This window comes from Emydura macquarii, unplaced genomic scaffold (genome assembly GCF_026122565.2).
Source record: "Emydura macquarii macquarii isolate MOO-44397 ecotype Brisbane River unplaced genomic scaffold, CSIRO-AGI_Emac_v2 contig_67, whole genome shotgun sequence".
Taxonomy (NCBI): Eukaryota; Metazoa; Chordata; order Testudines; family Chelidae; genus Emydura; species Emydura macquarii.
In genome coordinates this window covers 5,997,678-6,013,841 of record NW_027130204.1, presented here as the reverse complement: position 1 = coordinate 6,013,841, position 16,164 = coordinate 5,997,678, and the positions used below count along the sequence as shown (strand labels likewise).

At 46.9% G+C, this 16,164-nt stretch overlaps 1 protein-coding gene across 1 annotated transcript in view; it reads left to right on the top strand.

The window, feature by feature from the left end:
• Positions 1–562: 562 nt before the first annotated feature.
• WDFY4 (WDFY family member 4) overlaps positions 563–16,164 on the top strand; it is a 204,580-nt gene continuing 188,978 nt past the window's right edge. The window contains exons 1-3 of the mRNA XM_067538932.1: positions 563–814; positions 15,040–15,154; positions 15,795–15,898. Of these exons, the coding sequence (XP_067395033.1) occupies positions 563–814; positions 15,040–15,154; positions 15,795–15,898 (471 nt within the window). The remainder of the gene's footprint in view (positions 815–15,039; positions 15,155–15,794; positions 15,899–16,164) is intronic.

Here is a 16,164-nt window from a genome sequence, read left to right as displayed (position 1 = left end):
AAGGAATAGACAGGGAATGAGGTGGGCAGAGGTGGGGGTGGGAACTGAGCTGAATGAGGAGGAAGAGGCTGGAGGGAAACTGAGGCAGGGTGGCACAGAGCTGCTCCACGCTGAGCTGCCAGCCACTGCCTTTCACCAGTGATAAATCCCCTCCCCTACCCCCCATCAGGGTTATATGCAAAGCTATGCCAATCATCTCGTTTACACCTGGCAGTTCCGAGGAGGATGCACCCCATCTAGCAATGCACTGAAGCAGGCACCTGACTTCAGGCTCATCAACAGCCCCATTGACATGCTTAAGTGCTTTGGATTGGGGCTCTTTTAAGGGTCTGCGGCTGCCATTTGGTGAGACAGCTGGAGCAGCATGTTACAAGAGAGACCCACACCATGTGCTCTCTCCTGGAGAGTATATTTTTGTGGCTGCCTTTAATCTGAAAAGAAAGCCATTGAGACTGAATCTCTGGTTGCTCTTTGCACAGGGGAAACAGCCAATCAGCTCTTCGTAGAAAATCCTGCAAGAAATTAACCCTTGTTTTTATACTCAGGTCTGTTTGGCCACGGTATGGACCCAGCAGAGGAGCTCGCAAAGCCGCAGGGGGATTTCCCGGAGGAGACGGGGCAGAAGACAGGCCTCGACGATGACATGGAAGCCACGGCGCAGCACAAGGCCAGCGGGGAGGGGCAGGTCCAGTGCCACGATCTGCTGTGGGAGACGCTAGCCAGGCAGTTTCTGGAGTACGAGCAAGCAGCTTCTTTCCTCATCCCAGAAGAGCAGCAGAGGAGGCTGCTGTGCTTCCTTCCCCTCTTCCTAAAGGTTTGCTCTTCTGCTGCGCTAGGGACCTGACGAGAGGCTTTATCCCTAATTCTCTATTGCCCTGCACCTTGCGTAGTCGTCATTTACACTGTGGGTGGGCATAAATTCCATATGCATTGGGCTCTGTTCGGTAGGGAATGGCAGGGGCTTTTGTCCTTCAGCCCCTGCCATGTGTGTGATTGTACTGGAGAGCTGCGCTTTGGGAGACTGGGCAAATGGGAGCAAGAGATCTGCTAGTGGGTGGGCACGAGTCAAAGCGAGATTGGGATTTGGTGTGGTCTGGGAAGGATTACACCAGCTGTGTCCCTTGTGAAGAAGGGATGGGGATCAGGTCTGGGCACAGTTTAGGCTGGGATGAGCAAACTGTCTGGTTTAAGCAACCTGGTGGATAGGAAGCACAGAGTAAACAATGTCCAGCTCGAATTTTTGGAACAATAATCCCTAGCTCCTACACAGCGCTGTTCATCAGTAGATCTCAAAGCACTTTACAAAGGAAGCAGAAGTCACACTTCTACATGAAAGCCAGTTAACCATAACAATGATGTTGTCTGGTGGTTTGACTACAAGTTCATGTGTCTGTTGCAATATGTACTTCCCGTCCTAACCCGTTTTACAGAAGGGGAAACTGAGTCACAGCGAGGTGAAGTGATCTACTCAGGAGGCCATTGGACAAGGTTAGAATAGACCCTAAGTCTCCTGAGTCCCAATCGAGTGCTCTATCCACTAGTCCATACTGCAGACGTTCCCATTTGCAAGAGGCTTGCAGGACATTGAATGCTGCTCCCAGAGGGGTCACACCCACCATCTCCCACATCTCCTGCCTTTGATTGAAACCTGGAGTGCTGCTTTGTTTGACTGGGAACAAATAGGCAGCCAGAGTGGGGAAAGAAACTCTGATATTACAGTGGTAGGTACAGCGTCTGAACCTAGCGAAGTGGATAGAAAATCATTCCTAATTTCAAATATCTGATGGCTGCATAAAGGGTGCCTGGGCTTCCAACTCAATCTGACTGTGATTCTCAGCGAGTAAAAATCACACTCTTCTGAAGATCCTAGTTGCGATGGGCCAGAACATTTAGATCCAGATTTCAGACATCTCTTCCCGCAATGACATTTTCCTGCAAAAGATTGTTGTTATTGATGATACCGCATTTTAATAACCAGTTTTTGCTATCCTGGTATGTGGTTGATTAGCCACCGAAGTCATTGTTTCCGCTCCCTAGCTGGTCAAGGCAATCTTTCTTAATAGGACTGTGATGGGGTGGGGAGGTGGGGACCATAAGTCTGGACTGTTCACAGCTTTTGCATAGCTGCACAGATTGCTCCATGTAAATTGCCCCCTGGGGGCCAAACAGCCTCAGGGGCAGTTGGGAAGAGGCAGGGAGGTGGGCTGAGGTTGGAGCGTAGTGTAGGGTGTGCATTGTTCTCCCTCTGTGCTGGGAGGCGCAAAATGACTTATGCCTGGCAAGGGACATAAAAGGCAATAAAAAGAAGTTCTTTAAATACACTGGGAGCAAAAGAAGAGGAAGGAAAGTGTAAGTCCCTTACTTAGAGTGGAGAGAGAGCTAATAACTGATAACATCAAGAAGGTTGAAGCATTTTAATGCCTATTGTGTTTGTCTTCACTAAAAAGGTGAATGGTGACCAGCTACTCAACACAATTAATATTAACAACAATGGGGAAGGAACACGAGCCAAAATAGGGAAAGAACAGGTTAAAGAATATTTTGATGTATTCAAGTCAGCAGGGCCTGATGAGAAACTAGCTGAAGCAATCTCAGAATCATCAGCAGCTATCTTCACTAACTCAGGGAGGACGGTAGGTCATAGAGGACTGGAGAGGGGCAGACATGGTGCCTGTCTTTTAAAAGAGGACCTGGGGAATAGTAGACCAGTCGGCCTAGCTTTTGATACTTGGAAAAAGTTCGGAACAAATTAGTAAACAATCAATTTGTAAGGATAAGGTTATAAGGAATAGCCAGCATGGATTTGCCAAAAAAAAATCATGCTAAACTAACCTAATTTCCTCTTTGACAGGGCTACTGGCCTGGTGTATGGGGGGAAGCCGCAGATGTGATATGTCTTCATTTTTATTCAGGCATTTGACACAATCCCATGTGACATTTTCATAAGCAAACTAGGGAAATGTGGTCTAGATGAAATTGCAATAAGGTGGGTGCACAACTAATTGAAAGACCTTACTCAAAGAGTAGTTATTAATTGTTTTCTGTCAAACTGGGAGGCTGTATTTAATAGGGTCCCACAGGGTCAGTCCTGGGTCCATTACTATTACAAAGTTACATTCATGATTTGGGTAATAGAGTGGAGAGTAGGTTTATAACATTTGCAGATGACATGAAGCGGGGAGGGATTGCAAGCACTTTGGAGGACAGGATTAGAATTCAAAATGACCGTGACAAATTGGAGAACTGGTCTAAATTCACCAACGTGAAATATAATAAAGACAAGTGCAAAATACATCACCTAAGAAGGAAAAAGAAAATGCACAACTGCAAAATGGGAAATAAGGGGGAAGAGGTGGTATTGCTGAAAAGGATCTGAGGGATCATAGTGGATCACAAATTAAATGAGTCAACAATGTGATGTAGGTGTGAAAAAGGCTAATACCATCTGTGGTGTATTAATAGGCGTTGTGCACGTAAGATACGGGAGGAAACTGTCCCGCTCTACTTGGCACTGGTGAGGCCTCAGCTGGAGAACTGTGTCCTGTTCTGGTGCCACACTTTAGCAAAGATGTGGACAAATTGCAGAGTCCAGAGGAGAGCAACAAAAATGATAAAAGGTTTAGAAATCTATCTGCACAGGTCAGGTTTAGAAAAACTGGCCATGTAAAAAAGATGGAGAAAAGTTGTTCTCTCTCGCCACAGAGGGCAGGAGAAGAGGCGACGGGTTCAAACTACAGCACAGCAGATTCAGATTAAATCTCAGGAAAAACTTCCTAACTGTAAGAAAAATCAGACAAGAGGCTGGACAGCCATCTGTCATGGATGGCATCTTGGCACGGGGTTAGATTTGATGGCCATTGCAGTCTCTTTTGACCCTATGGTTCTGTGTTTAGTCCTGAGTAAAGATGACTGAGGGGGGACCTGATAAGTCTTCAAATATGTTATGTGCTGTTATAAGCAGGGCAGTGATCGATCAATGGTTCTCCATGTCCACCGAGGTTGGGACAAGAAGTAATGGGCTTAATCTGCAGCAAGGGAGATTTAAGTTAGATATTAGGAACAACTTTCTAATTTCTAAGGGTAGTTAAGCTCTGGAACAGGCTTCCAATGGAGGTTGTGGAATCCCCACCACTGAAGGATTTTAAGGACAAGTTGGACAAATACCTGTCAGGGATGATCTAGGTTTACTTGGTCCTGCCTCCATGAAGGAGCTGGACGTGATGACGTTTTGGGGTCCCTTCCAGCCCTATATGGCTCTGATCCTGTGCCCCGGGAAGGCCACGCCTGCGATTCTGCACATTCCCTAACTCAGGGCAGTGCCTGTCAGGCACGAAGTGGCCCATGACAGCTGATAAATAGCACCCTTTCCGGTGCAGGTTTGCAGAGACAGAGTCGCTTGTTTAAAATCCATGACTCTTTAGGGTTTGGCCGATATTTCATCGATAAAGAGGCAGCGTCTGAACTCTCAGAAGCAGTGAATAAATACCCCCCCACAAATACATGAGCAAACACTTGCTGTTCATCCATCTCTCCTTTTTTGTGGACTGCTTAACCAATGAAGGGCTGAGTCAGTGCTGTGGGACTTGAAGGTGTGCTGTTGGGGAGCCTGTGTGTTTTAAACCTGAGCCTTCCCCCACTACGCCATCCTCTCCAGCTTGCCGGGCTGGTTACTCTGAGATTTGTGTAGCACAACGGCCCTGTTAGTGTTCTACAAGGCGCAAAGCAAAAGAAAGCCGCACTCAGCTGCCACTTCCTCCTTCCCCTGGGGATTTGTTTGCATACAAGTGTTACTGTCAAAAGCTCAGGAAGCTGCCCTCCTCCTCCTGTCTACGGCTTACCAACATTGAAACAGACTTTGTACTGGGGGCAAGGGGGGAATCCTGGCCCTTCTGACTCAATGGCAAAACTCTGATTGTCTTCCTTATTTCCTGATTTCAGCCTTATTCTGCTTTGGCTCAGGTGTTTATCGGCTTGGCAGGTTTCTGTCGTCAGGGCCCATGTGCTTTTAAAACACGTTAGAGGCTGTGTGGTGCCCCCCCTGCTCCCCTTCCTGTGCGTCTCCTGGGACAGTGCAGCAGTGACTCCCAACCCCTGAACGGGGCAACCATGCCCTGAATTTCTATTCTCCTTCCCTAGCAGCGCTTCTCTCTGGGACCCCCCACCACACACACACACTGCCTTTAGATTAGGGGATGCCTTTGCCAGCCACAGTCCCCCAGAGGGTATCTGGCAGGGGCTGGCACGCACCCAGGAATCCAGGTTTGTTAAGGGAAGGAGAGATCAACTCTGTAGGAAGGGAAAGAAATCAGCAGTGAAGCTGCTTTGGCTTTGCTGCTCTGGCCCCTGAGCTAGCTAGATTATTGCTGGCCTGGGTACGTCTATGCTGGCGGCAATCACATCTCATGGCTGCAGCAGAGATCTAGCCGGCGAGGCTGGTGGGTCACGAGGCAGCGGAGTGGACAGGACAGGCGGCAGCTCTCCTCTAAAAGACAAGGGGTCAATCCTGCCAAGGCACCAGCATCCCCTTGCCCCTAGCGAGGATGAGGCGGCTCTGTCACTTCACTAAACTCCTTGTGGTAGTGAGTTTAGAGGATCGGGCCCTGAGAGCTGGATGCATGTCCCCTGCTCTCAGGAGATGTTAGGGACGGGTCAGGGCATCCCTGACCTCTGAAGTGGCTCCTCTGGGCTACCGTAGGGGTGTAGAATCCACAGGGTGGATGTCCAGCCATTCTGCCTCCTGCCTCAATCTACCTCTCCCTCCTCCAGCCCTGTCCCCATCCCAGAACGCTGGCAGCGCAGGATGGTGGAGCTGGCTCTAGGAGTGGCACCAAGGATATTCCCTAGGGGAGGCTGTGGGGTATAAGAAAGGACATTTTTTAGAGTGAAACTTTCGAAGGATTGAGGATGTTAACCATCCAGTTTGCTGTTGCAGAAGTTCTTTTAAATGTCCACCCAGAGCCAGAAATCTAAAGATTTAAAGCGATGCAGAAAGACAGGAAGTCATGTTTATTTTTGATATACCACTGTAGTGAAAAAGTAATCTTTAGCCTGCTCTAGGAGGAAGGGTTTCTCTTCCCCAGGATGCATGCTCAGAACTACAGAGACCGTCGCATTTTTAAACATATTTGCCTTGGCCATATTCACACCCCTTGTGTGTTTGCTTTCCACACGTATCCTCTAGTGACTGCTGGTGGAAAATGAATTCCCAAAATTCACTACTGCTCACTGATAGTGATTTTTAAATTCCTCAAGCCCTCAACTGGCTATGCTGTGATCCGTAGAGGGAGGTGTGAACTCCTCGGGGGCCATTGGTTAATTATGATGTTTTCAGCGAAGGATTTTCCCTGTTTTCTGGGATAAAGCAACAGCACTTTGTCCAGCGTGAGCATTTTGTGTCAGGTGACATAGAACTCAGCAGATTTACACCATAGAGAATGTAGCCCTTTAACTCTGAAGAGAATCAGGATTTTTACCATGTGATCTTCCCTCTGCCCCGTTTCTTGTGAAATCATCCCTCTCTCTGTTACACCTCCCTCCCGGCCTGGATTTAGGAACCAAAATCCCAGGTCAGTTTGTGTATGTCATAAGGCTTTCGTCCGTGGGAGGGGAGGGCTTGTAAACCCCAATTCCTCATTCTATTTAAGAGGACTGCCCTTCACAGTATCTTCCCCCCCATCTTTGGCCTTTCCTTTCTCTGTGCATCACTCTATGGCCATTGCACGCTTGGAACCTTTATGTTTAAGCAGCGTTTTAGTTGTTTCTGACTGCTGTAGGCAGGAGGAGGGATTAGGGTTCTACATACGCAGAGCACAGGGGCTCTGTGACTCATCCAGGCCCACGGTCTCATGGAGTTAAGGACAACACATCACCCGTTGTGCCTGTGACTCACACCCAAGCCAGGCCATGGCAGCACGACCCCTACAGCTTCTCCTGTGGTTCTTCATGCTGCTGAGAGGGTTGGAGTTATTGGTTTATTATGTGGTTGGCCATTGATCCAGCCAAGATCTCCTATCCTGCTCTTTAGCACTGGGCAGAAACTGATGCTTCCAGAGGAACACTAAGTCCCTCCCCAACAGAAGTGTGACAAGGTCTGTCATTCTGCACAGCAGTCCAAGGATCTTCTGTTGAGCTCGCCTGTTAGTAGAGTTAGAACCCCATGTAAAGCCGCGGAGTGCATTTTGTCGACTCATTGAGGCGGGTGCAGTTTGTTTGCACGCGCAGGACAGGAGAGGCGGGTGTGGCAGATGTTACAGAGACAGGAAGGTGTCATAGGAAAGAAACAGGAACCACCAGGATGGGTGAGAAGGCTGAGGTGTGTTATATGAGTCGCCCGTAAAGCCAGATGCTACGGAGGGGAGTCACTTTGACCTTCAAGTCTGGCAGCAAGTTGGGCATGACACCTGCTCGTCACCGTGTCTGGGGAGAGAGAATATCCAGAACTGGGAGAGTGTCCGAGACCAATATTTAGCCATTGAATCCAACTCCTCTCTTGGACTGCACATTGGGAGCGAGGTGGTCTTTCAGCAAGGTTTTTGCACTGGCACTGTGTTACGAGGAAGGTGTAGGTCCAATCGCAACTCTAGAGCTATGTGTCTTGTGCCCTATTCTGCTAGTGGCTAGTGAGAATTCTCCTAAGTGGTAGGGACCCATGATTGGAGATTTATCCTTGTTGTCACCTGGAAGTGGCAAGGGTAGGCAGCATAGCGACAACCATTACGTCTCAGTAAGTGCCCATGGATTTCTTGCAGTCCTCTTTGCCCAGCTGAATTATCACTGCCATTGCAAACCCATGTGTCTCATGCAAGGGCAGTAGTGGGGCAATCTATGACCAAATATCTACAGCATAGGTTCTCAGTTACAAGAACATTATTTTAAGTTGGCTTGACATTTATATATATATATATATATATATATACATAGAGAGAGAGAGAGGTTAAAAACTGAATTGGTGGGGGCACGGTGCAATCACACTTTGCTCATTTGTAGCAAAAATATAGACAGTCATTGCAGCTTATACTGAACTTAGATACAGAGGCATTTCTCTCTCAGTGAAGCAGAAGGAGAGCCCTGGACTGTCTCCCTGCTTTGTCTTCTGCACCCGTCACTTCCAGGTATGCTGAAGCTCTCTGCTCAAAGAGCAGCTGTTCTGTGAAAACAATGGCTTTGCTGTCAGTGGGTTCCACTGCGGGTAAAGACCAGGCCATAGGAAACAAAGGGACAGCTTGCTATACCCTTGCTCGCGTTGCATAGGGGCTCACAGTTTGCGATGTATGCTCCTGATTGGGTAGGAACTGCAGATGTCCTGTTATTTTCGTTACCTTGTCCCATTCACTTGTTTGTCTCATCCAGCTCGTAGGTCTTATCTTTTAGACTGTAAGCAGGCATGCACTATATGTTTGTATAGCATCTAGCACAATGGAGCCCCAACCTGGCTGTTAGTCATTATTGCAATAGAAATGTTAAATAAGTTGTGGGTGAAAGTAGCTCCGTCTGCCCTAGAGCCATTGGCTTGGTGCAATGGCCTTAGTCCAGATTGTGTTTTGATGCTTTGGAGAAGAAAGTTAGGAAACCTGTTCTGTGGATAAAAATGGTAAATGATTGACTTGATTAGCACAATGGAAAACCAGCCATTTAGAATGGGTAAAATTACTAAATAAAGAAGCCCACAAAGTGTCACTTCTTCCCCTCCCCAATTTTGATGAAAAAAATATGTAATAATAATACCTGGTATCTTTAGCTCCATTCTACAGATGGGAAAATTGAGGCACAGAGATTGGCCCATGGTGACCCAGCAGGCCTGGCCAGGCCTTCTGAGTCTGTCCAGTGCTCTTTTCACTAACCTACACTATCTAACAGCCAGAGCAGGGAACAGGAGATTGAGACTCCTGGGTTTTGTTGCCAGCTGTGCCACTAACTCGCTGTCCAGCCTTGGGCAGGTCATGTATTCTCTGTGGTTTGTCTTCTCCTCTCCCGTCCCCACGTCTCTAAATGTGAGACTGGCTCGGCTGTAAGTGTCTATTCTTTTTCGAGTAGAGTCCTTGTGGGTGCTCCACTCCAGGTGTTGGCGCGTCCTCGCGTGCTTGATTGGAGATTTTGTCAGCAGTGCCCGTCCAGGTCGTGCACGGACCATCCCTGTCTCACGGTGCCATTGGCACCCTTTTGGTGCACGCACAACCCAACCCCCTCAGTACCTTCTCAATCGTCCACAGTCTGAGACGGAGCCCTCAGCAACTCTTCGTAGCCTGCTTCAAAAAGTAGTTAATAGGTTATTTTTCCTCGTTAGAGTTAGTTAGTTTACCTGTAGTTTACCTCAATCCTTCCCTTACTTCCCTCCCCCCCAAATTCCCTCAGACTTATCCTGTAGTTCATGGTTAATGGGAATATCATGCCAGGCTCTCCTGGCTTCAAATGGTGTGTGCGTCTCATGCAGAAACACTATGCCGGCTTTGGACAGGCACTCGGAATGCATTAGATGCCTAGGCGAAGGGCATGTCGCCCACAATAGCATCCACTGCAAGAACCTAAAAGCTAGAGCCAGGCATGACAGGGATCTCTGCCCGAACCTAATACTTATGGAGAGGTCTCTGACACCTGCCTCAGACCCTGGACAGGTTAACAGCTCGCTGGACAAGTCTAGAAGAAGGCATTCTATCCCACCTTCGATGGAGCAGAGTAAGAGAAGGTGGTCACCGGGAAAGGACAAAGGAGTTGGTACCAAATGAAACAACTCTGATCTGATTTGGCACCGTTGAAAGCAATGGTCCGCAAAATGGCAGTAACCGTCACAACATCGGCACTGACACAGAGCCCGGTGCCAATGACCGGCATTGCACTGACACACACCGAGTCTGCAACGTCGGCACCTATTTGTACCCACGGTGCCTTCGGCACAGACAACCTCTGAGGCACCAATGGCGCTGACAACATCGACGGTGCTGATAGCATCTACACGCACATCTGCACCGAGAATTGTCACGGAGCAGACTGCGGCACCGACACCAACGAGAGAGCCCGCCAATCACATCTGGCAAACACCCGCCACTATCCCTCCTACTTGCAAAAGGGCTGATAAAAAGCACTGTGTCCCTGCTAAAGATACTGAGTTCCTCTTCACTCACCCAGCTCCTAACTCACTGGTCATAGAAGCTGCTAACCAGAGAACAAACAACAAAATAACAGATCAACACCACACGATAAAGAGGACAAAAGACTAGATCTACTTGACAGAAAGGTCTACACCTTGGCCACACTACAACTGAGGGTAGCAAAATTGTGCATTGTTGTCAAACTATGATCACAACAATTACGCCAAGATATCCCAATTTATTGATTGCGTCCCTGAGGACAGAAAATAACAGTTTCGGTCCCTCATAAAAGAAAGTCAATTGGTTGTGAGAACCATGTTGCAGGCTTCCCTCGACGCTGTGGACACAGCAGCTAGAATAGTGGCAACTGCAGTTGTCATGCACAGGGCGTCATGGCTCCACTCCGCGGCCCTTCCTAAACAACTCCAGGCGACGAATGAGGATCTTCCCTTTGATAAAGCAAAACTCTTCGCAGATAAGACCCATGAGGGCATACCATGAAGGATTGTAGGGCCACGCTCCGCATGCTTGGGATCGCCACACCTGCAACAAGAAGGAGAACCTTCAGGTACCAACCATACAACTCTAGATATCAACATTATAAGCACAACAGACGGTATTAGCAGCCACACTCCAGACAAAGGCCCCAGCACTGCCGGCAGAAAACCCAACAGCCATCGACGTCAGGCTGAGACAATTTTGAGAATTTGGTTGAGGGTCTACATGACCACCCTTAAACGCCATAGCCAGAGCCCCTAACATCCACCATTTCATTCAGACACTGCCTACATCCCTTTTACCATCACTGGGTGAGCATAACAATGGGCAAATGGGTATTAGAAATTATCCACTCTGGATACAGTATCCCTTTTACCTCCATCCCTACAATCCAAACCCCTTCCCCGCCCCTCTTCAGGGACCCATCTCACAAGCCCCTTCTGCAGTAGGAGGTAGAACATTTACTCCAAATAGGTGTCATAGAGTATGTCCCCTACCAACACAGAGGTAGAGGCGTCTATTCCCATTATTTCCTCACCCAAAAGAAAACCGGAGGTTGGAGACCCATATCAAAAAACCTTTAAGTTTTATTAAGAAAATATCAAGATGAATATATAAAACTGGGATTCTCATGGACTCCTGTCAATCATGACCAATGACCACTATGTGTTCTGAGGTATTAGCAAATGACAGCATGAAGCCGTTAAAGCTCAGACGACACTTGATTCTGAACAGGCAAATAAAGATATTAATTTTTTCAAACACCATGCTAAGTCAAAGGGACATGATGGAAAAAAGAAAGGGACTATACCATCAAAAGCTCTGAAAGCATCCCTTGAAGTAGCATACTTGATTGTTAAGTCGATGAAGCCACATACCACTGGTGAGGCTTCAGTATTACCAGGTGTGGTAAAGATGTGTCAAATTGTGCATGGAGATAGATATGGTGAAACTTTGAAAACTATTCCTTTGTCACAATTAGCACGAGTGGGTGCATCAATGAACTTTCTGAAGCTATCTAATTGCAACTTTTGACTAGAGTCAAACAAAGCGCAAAGTTTGCCATACACTCTGATAGGAGCACCGATATCAGCTCAGTGTGTTTGTCAGGTATTACTATGAGAGAGAGAGATGCTGCTCTGCAAATGGCTTGAGGGGTGAACTATGGGAGAAGACATTGTCAATCTTGTGAATCAATTCTTCAGAGCACATGGTCTCATTGCATTGGCCTGTGTACTGATGGCAGAGCTGCAATGGTGGGTCCCCTTCAGTCCTCAGCTTGCACCTCACATTACATTCACACGTTATAAGATACACTGTGAGGCTCCAGCTGCTAAAAAAACTGAAACCTGGAGCAAACAAGGTTTTGAATGATCCGGGGCAAATTGTGAATTTTGTAAAAGCAAGACCTTTAAAAAACTGGCTAATTTCTAATCTGTGCAATGAAATATGACAAACTCTTTCTGCATATGGAAGTCAGATGGTTGTTTCAAGGGAAGGTGTTTCACCCTGTCGTCAGTCTCAGGGATGAACTCCATCTCTTCCTGTCAGAACACAGCCCTGCACTGACTGAAAACTTAACCAATGAAAGACGGCTTTTGATTCTTTGCTATCCCATAGATATTTTTTGAGAAATTAAATGAGCTGAACTCTTCACTCCAAGGAAAGAACAGCAATATCTTGCTGCTTGGTGACAAGATTTCTGCATTCCTGAAGAAGCTCACTCGGTGGAGGGAGAAATATAAAGATGGAAATGCAGACAGTTTCCATTGCCTCAGGGAATTCACAGGAGACTATCAACTTGACCACAAACAAATTGATGAAGTTGTCTCCAATCACCTGAAAAATCTCCATCAAGAGTTATGGGACAAGTGTCATGGATTGCCAGCAGAGGTTGATCAGATTAGAAACCTTTTTGCACTGATTTTGCAGCTACAGGTCTCCCTCTTCCTGACAAGAAATGCTGTCAGAGCTGTCAAGTGATCACACCCCACTGATGGAATTCAAAGAAAAAAATGCTGGGAAGCTTTTGCTCTCTGTGAAAAAGGAGTATCCAGGAGACTCAGCAGTTGCTGTGGAAGTGCATTAGCCATTCGCATCCACATAGCTACACAAGACAGCCTTCGCCAAGCTGGTGGCCATCTGAGGCCAAACAGTGTTCACGCCTGCAAGTAGAAAATGATTTCAGAGTAGCAATTTCAGAGATAAAGGAGAGCACGGATGTCATTGACTCAGAAATGCAGGCCCATCTGTCTCATTGAAGAAGGAACAGTTAATATGAACGGTTAATTGTTTGTTTTTCATTTGAAAATTCTTTAAAAACATATGTTTGCAGTTTGTAATACTCTGTGTTTACTAATTCCTAATAACCTTTACCTAATCTTATAAATTTAGTAATAAAGATATATTTATCATTCCTTCCGCCAATGTGCAAAAGAACGCAGTTTCAGATTACAAGTAATGGAGGAGGGGCGTGACAAAATCTGTGAATGGTAAGGTGGGGCTTGGCTACAAAAGTTTGTGCACCACAATTCTAAGGGTCCATTCAAGGTGAAGTGGCCCATTAACACCCCTGTTGTTACAGGAAAAAAAGGGGGTTAATGGGTTACAGATCCCGTGTCCTTATTGACCAGGATTTTTAGTGTCTAGCAAAGTTGTGAATTGAAGCTCCCAGACTTGTTTTCTTAAAGTATCGTGCAGATTTCCTTTAAGAATGAGGACTGGGAGGTCAGATATGGAGTGATCGCTTTGTGAGAAGTGTTCACCCTCGGGTGATGTGGGGTTTTTGTTTTTTTGTCATTTTTCTGTGGAAAACGTAGTGATTGTCTGGTTTCAGACTAATTTTGGGGGGGGCATTTAGTGCGCTAGATGAGGCACGCCACGTGTTGTGATAGGCATGTGTAGGACCCCTGGATCTTGGAAGGGGTGTTGATCACTAACAGTGGAGAGATGTCTGCAGGTTTTGCATCAGTTGCTCTGGCAGGGTCTGGTGCAGCTTCAAGTTGGTGAGTCCTGGTCCGTGGGGAGCTTGCTCCTGCTGATGAGCTTGGGGGGTTGTTGGAAGGCCAGAAGAGGGGGTTCAGGAAAGATTTCTTTCAGGATGGGGTCCCCATTGAGTATGGGTTGTAGTTGTTCAATGATACCCCCTGCGGGTTCCAGAGTGAGGTGGTCAGTTCTAGGCATGTGGGCAGAACCCTACCGATTTTGGTGAGAATTGGGAAAAGCGGAAGAGCTTGTCTTCCAGCAGAGTTTTCTGGCCAGAGTGGGTGAGCGAGAGGCCTGTCCACAGCAGGCAGGCTAGGTGCACAGCTCAGCCACAATGAATCGTGTGGCCCTCTAGCTTTACACTATTGTAGCTAAGCCTTACCCAGCTAGGCTTTTAAATTACTGCTGTGCTGCCTACCATGGCCTCTCAACTTCACAGCAATAAGGGACCTGGAAATCATACTCCCACTCCAAAAGCACAGTGTACTCCCTAATGAACCAGAGGAGAATGGTGATTCTGTTCCTTTTCCCACCCTTTGTTTCGTTTCCTTGTAGATTGTAAGTAGAGCTGGTTGAAAAAATGAAATACCAGAATATCCTGCAGGATTGAACTTCCAACATTTGTTTTCATCTCAAACTGGGGACAGGGTTGAAATGTTGAAGCCTTCCAAAAATGTTTTTGATTGGGAAATATTGAGTTTTGCTGGTTTCAATCTAAATGAAACCTGGACTTTCCTGAATCAAAAAGTTTAGGTCTGTCAGCCTGAAACTCCGAATCAGTCTGCCCTGCTGCAGTGCCTCATAGGAATTGTAGTCTTGGGTCCCACTGTGGCCTCTGTCTGGCTGAGCCCATGCAGTGCCTCTTGGGAGTTGTAGTTCTGGTCCTGCCATGATCTTTCTGTGGCTGAGCTGACAGTGCCTGGGACTTTGATCAACTCAAAATGTTTTATTTAGATTTTCAAATCTCTCTCTTCCCTTGGAAGACTTAGCCAAAATCCCATTTTCCAAAAGGAAAATGTTATGTTCAAAAATTTTCAGCCAGTTCTAAATGTAAACTCCTGAAGGCGAGTTTTATGTCTTATGTGTTTGGAAAGTGGCTAGCACAGTTTAGGTGTTACTCAACACAAATTAAAAATAATGTTGGCAGTGAGCAGTGTACAGGGCCTATGATTCATAACTGAGCTATTCCAATTCTATCCAGTAGTGAGCGTGTGTGTACACCACTGCTCGCCAGTTCATTACATTAGTTGAAATGTAATTCAAAGTATGTTATTGGACCTTGGTTCTAACTTCAGACTCCTGCCATCTCAGTCTGGCAAATGTTGCTTGAGGAAATATGCTGGTGGGGCAGAATAGAAAACCCTGGTTTGCCCAATTCACATGTGTCCACCGTGTCTGAGTACTCCTCCATCCACAAGGACATCCTGCATCAAAAACACCTAAACACTTGCTCCCATTTGCTATATTTCAGGCCTGGGAAGAGTCTGCTGGGATAATCTCCTTCCCCAACATTCAATTTTTAGCAAGTGAGGTGTCCAAACTTCTGACCAAAGAAATCAAGAAGAAGCTAAATGGCAAGCCTGCAGGTAATAGCCACAGGGCGCTCGGTCTGGGATGTGCTCAGTCCTATGTGGTTTGTGAGCTAAGTTTAACCATCAGCTGTAATATATTATGCTATGCATTTCAGAGGGTGGGTGGGGAAGCAGGGATGGCAAATATGAAGCCAGATCTTCAGCTGGTATAAACGGGCATTGACTTCAATGGCACTTCACTGAATTACACCAGCTGTGGGCTTGGCCCCCTGTGTCAATTTCACTTGCTTTGAACCATTTGCATTCCCTGTGTTCTGATCTACCTGGGGAAGATTGTAATAAATCTTTGTGTTTTACTTCTTTAGTGCTTTTTCTTTCTTAAAAATAATCATAAAAAAAGACTGTGAGCCTTGCATAGCTTTCCCAGGGGCCACTGTAAATTCCTTGAACTATTCGGCTGACAGATCTTATGAACTGTGCTGGCATTGCCCGGGGAGCTTGTAAACGTCATGTACCAACTAATTTGCATTAACCAACTGCTCACTATTAAAGTCCTTCCACTGACATCAGTGGGCTTTGGGTCAGGCCCTTAGTTAATGTAGTTTTGCTTGTTTCACCCAATGCACTAAACGTTGCTCAGTACAAATGTTGTCAGCTTCCTTAATGAAACTGAAGTCACCTGTTGTGATGACAGAGGATGCTCGGCTGGCCGTGGGGAAGTTGCTGCAGCTGAAAGGGGAAGAAGAAAATGGTTGCATGCTCCTGAGATCAGTGTACCTGCTCTCCAAGACTGACTCGGTAAGAGAAAGCAAAAATGCACCTTTTCCCCTTAAAGGCCGTGGAGCTAGAGGAATGGGGCAATCTCTCCAGTCGCAGAGCCTCCAGCTTTCATTGAGTGAGTAATGTCTCCGAGGCTTTATCCTTGAGCATTACCGTGCAGAGGTTATACCAAGATGTTCTTCCCCAAGCATAAAACCCAGTGTGGGTTACAACCTGGCCTGCAGTGAACTGCCAGGGGAGCTCTGGCCCCTTTGAATCTCCTCCCCACTCTGCCTGCCAGGCAA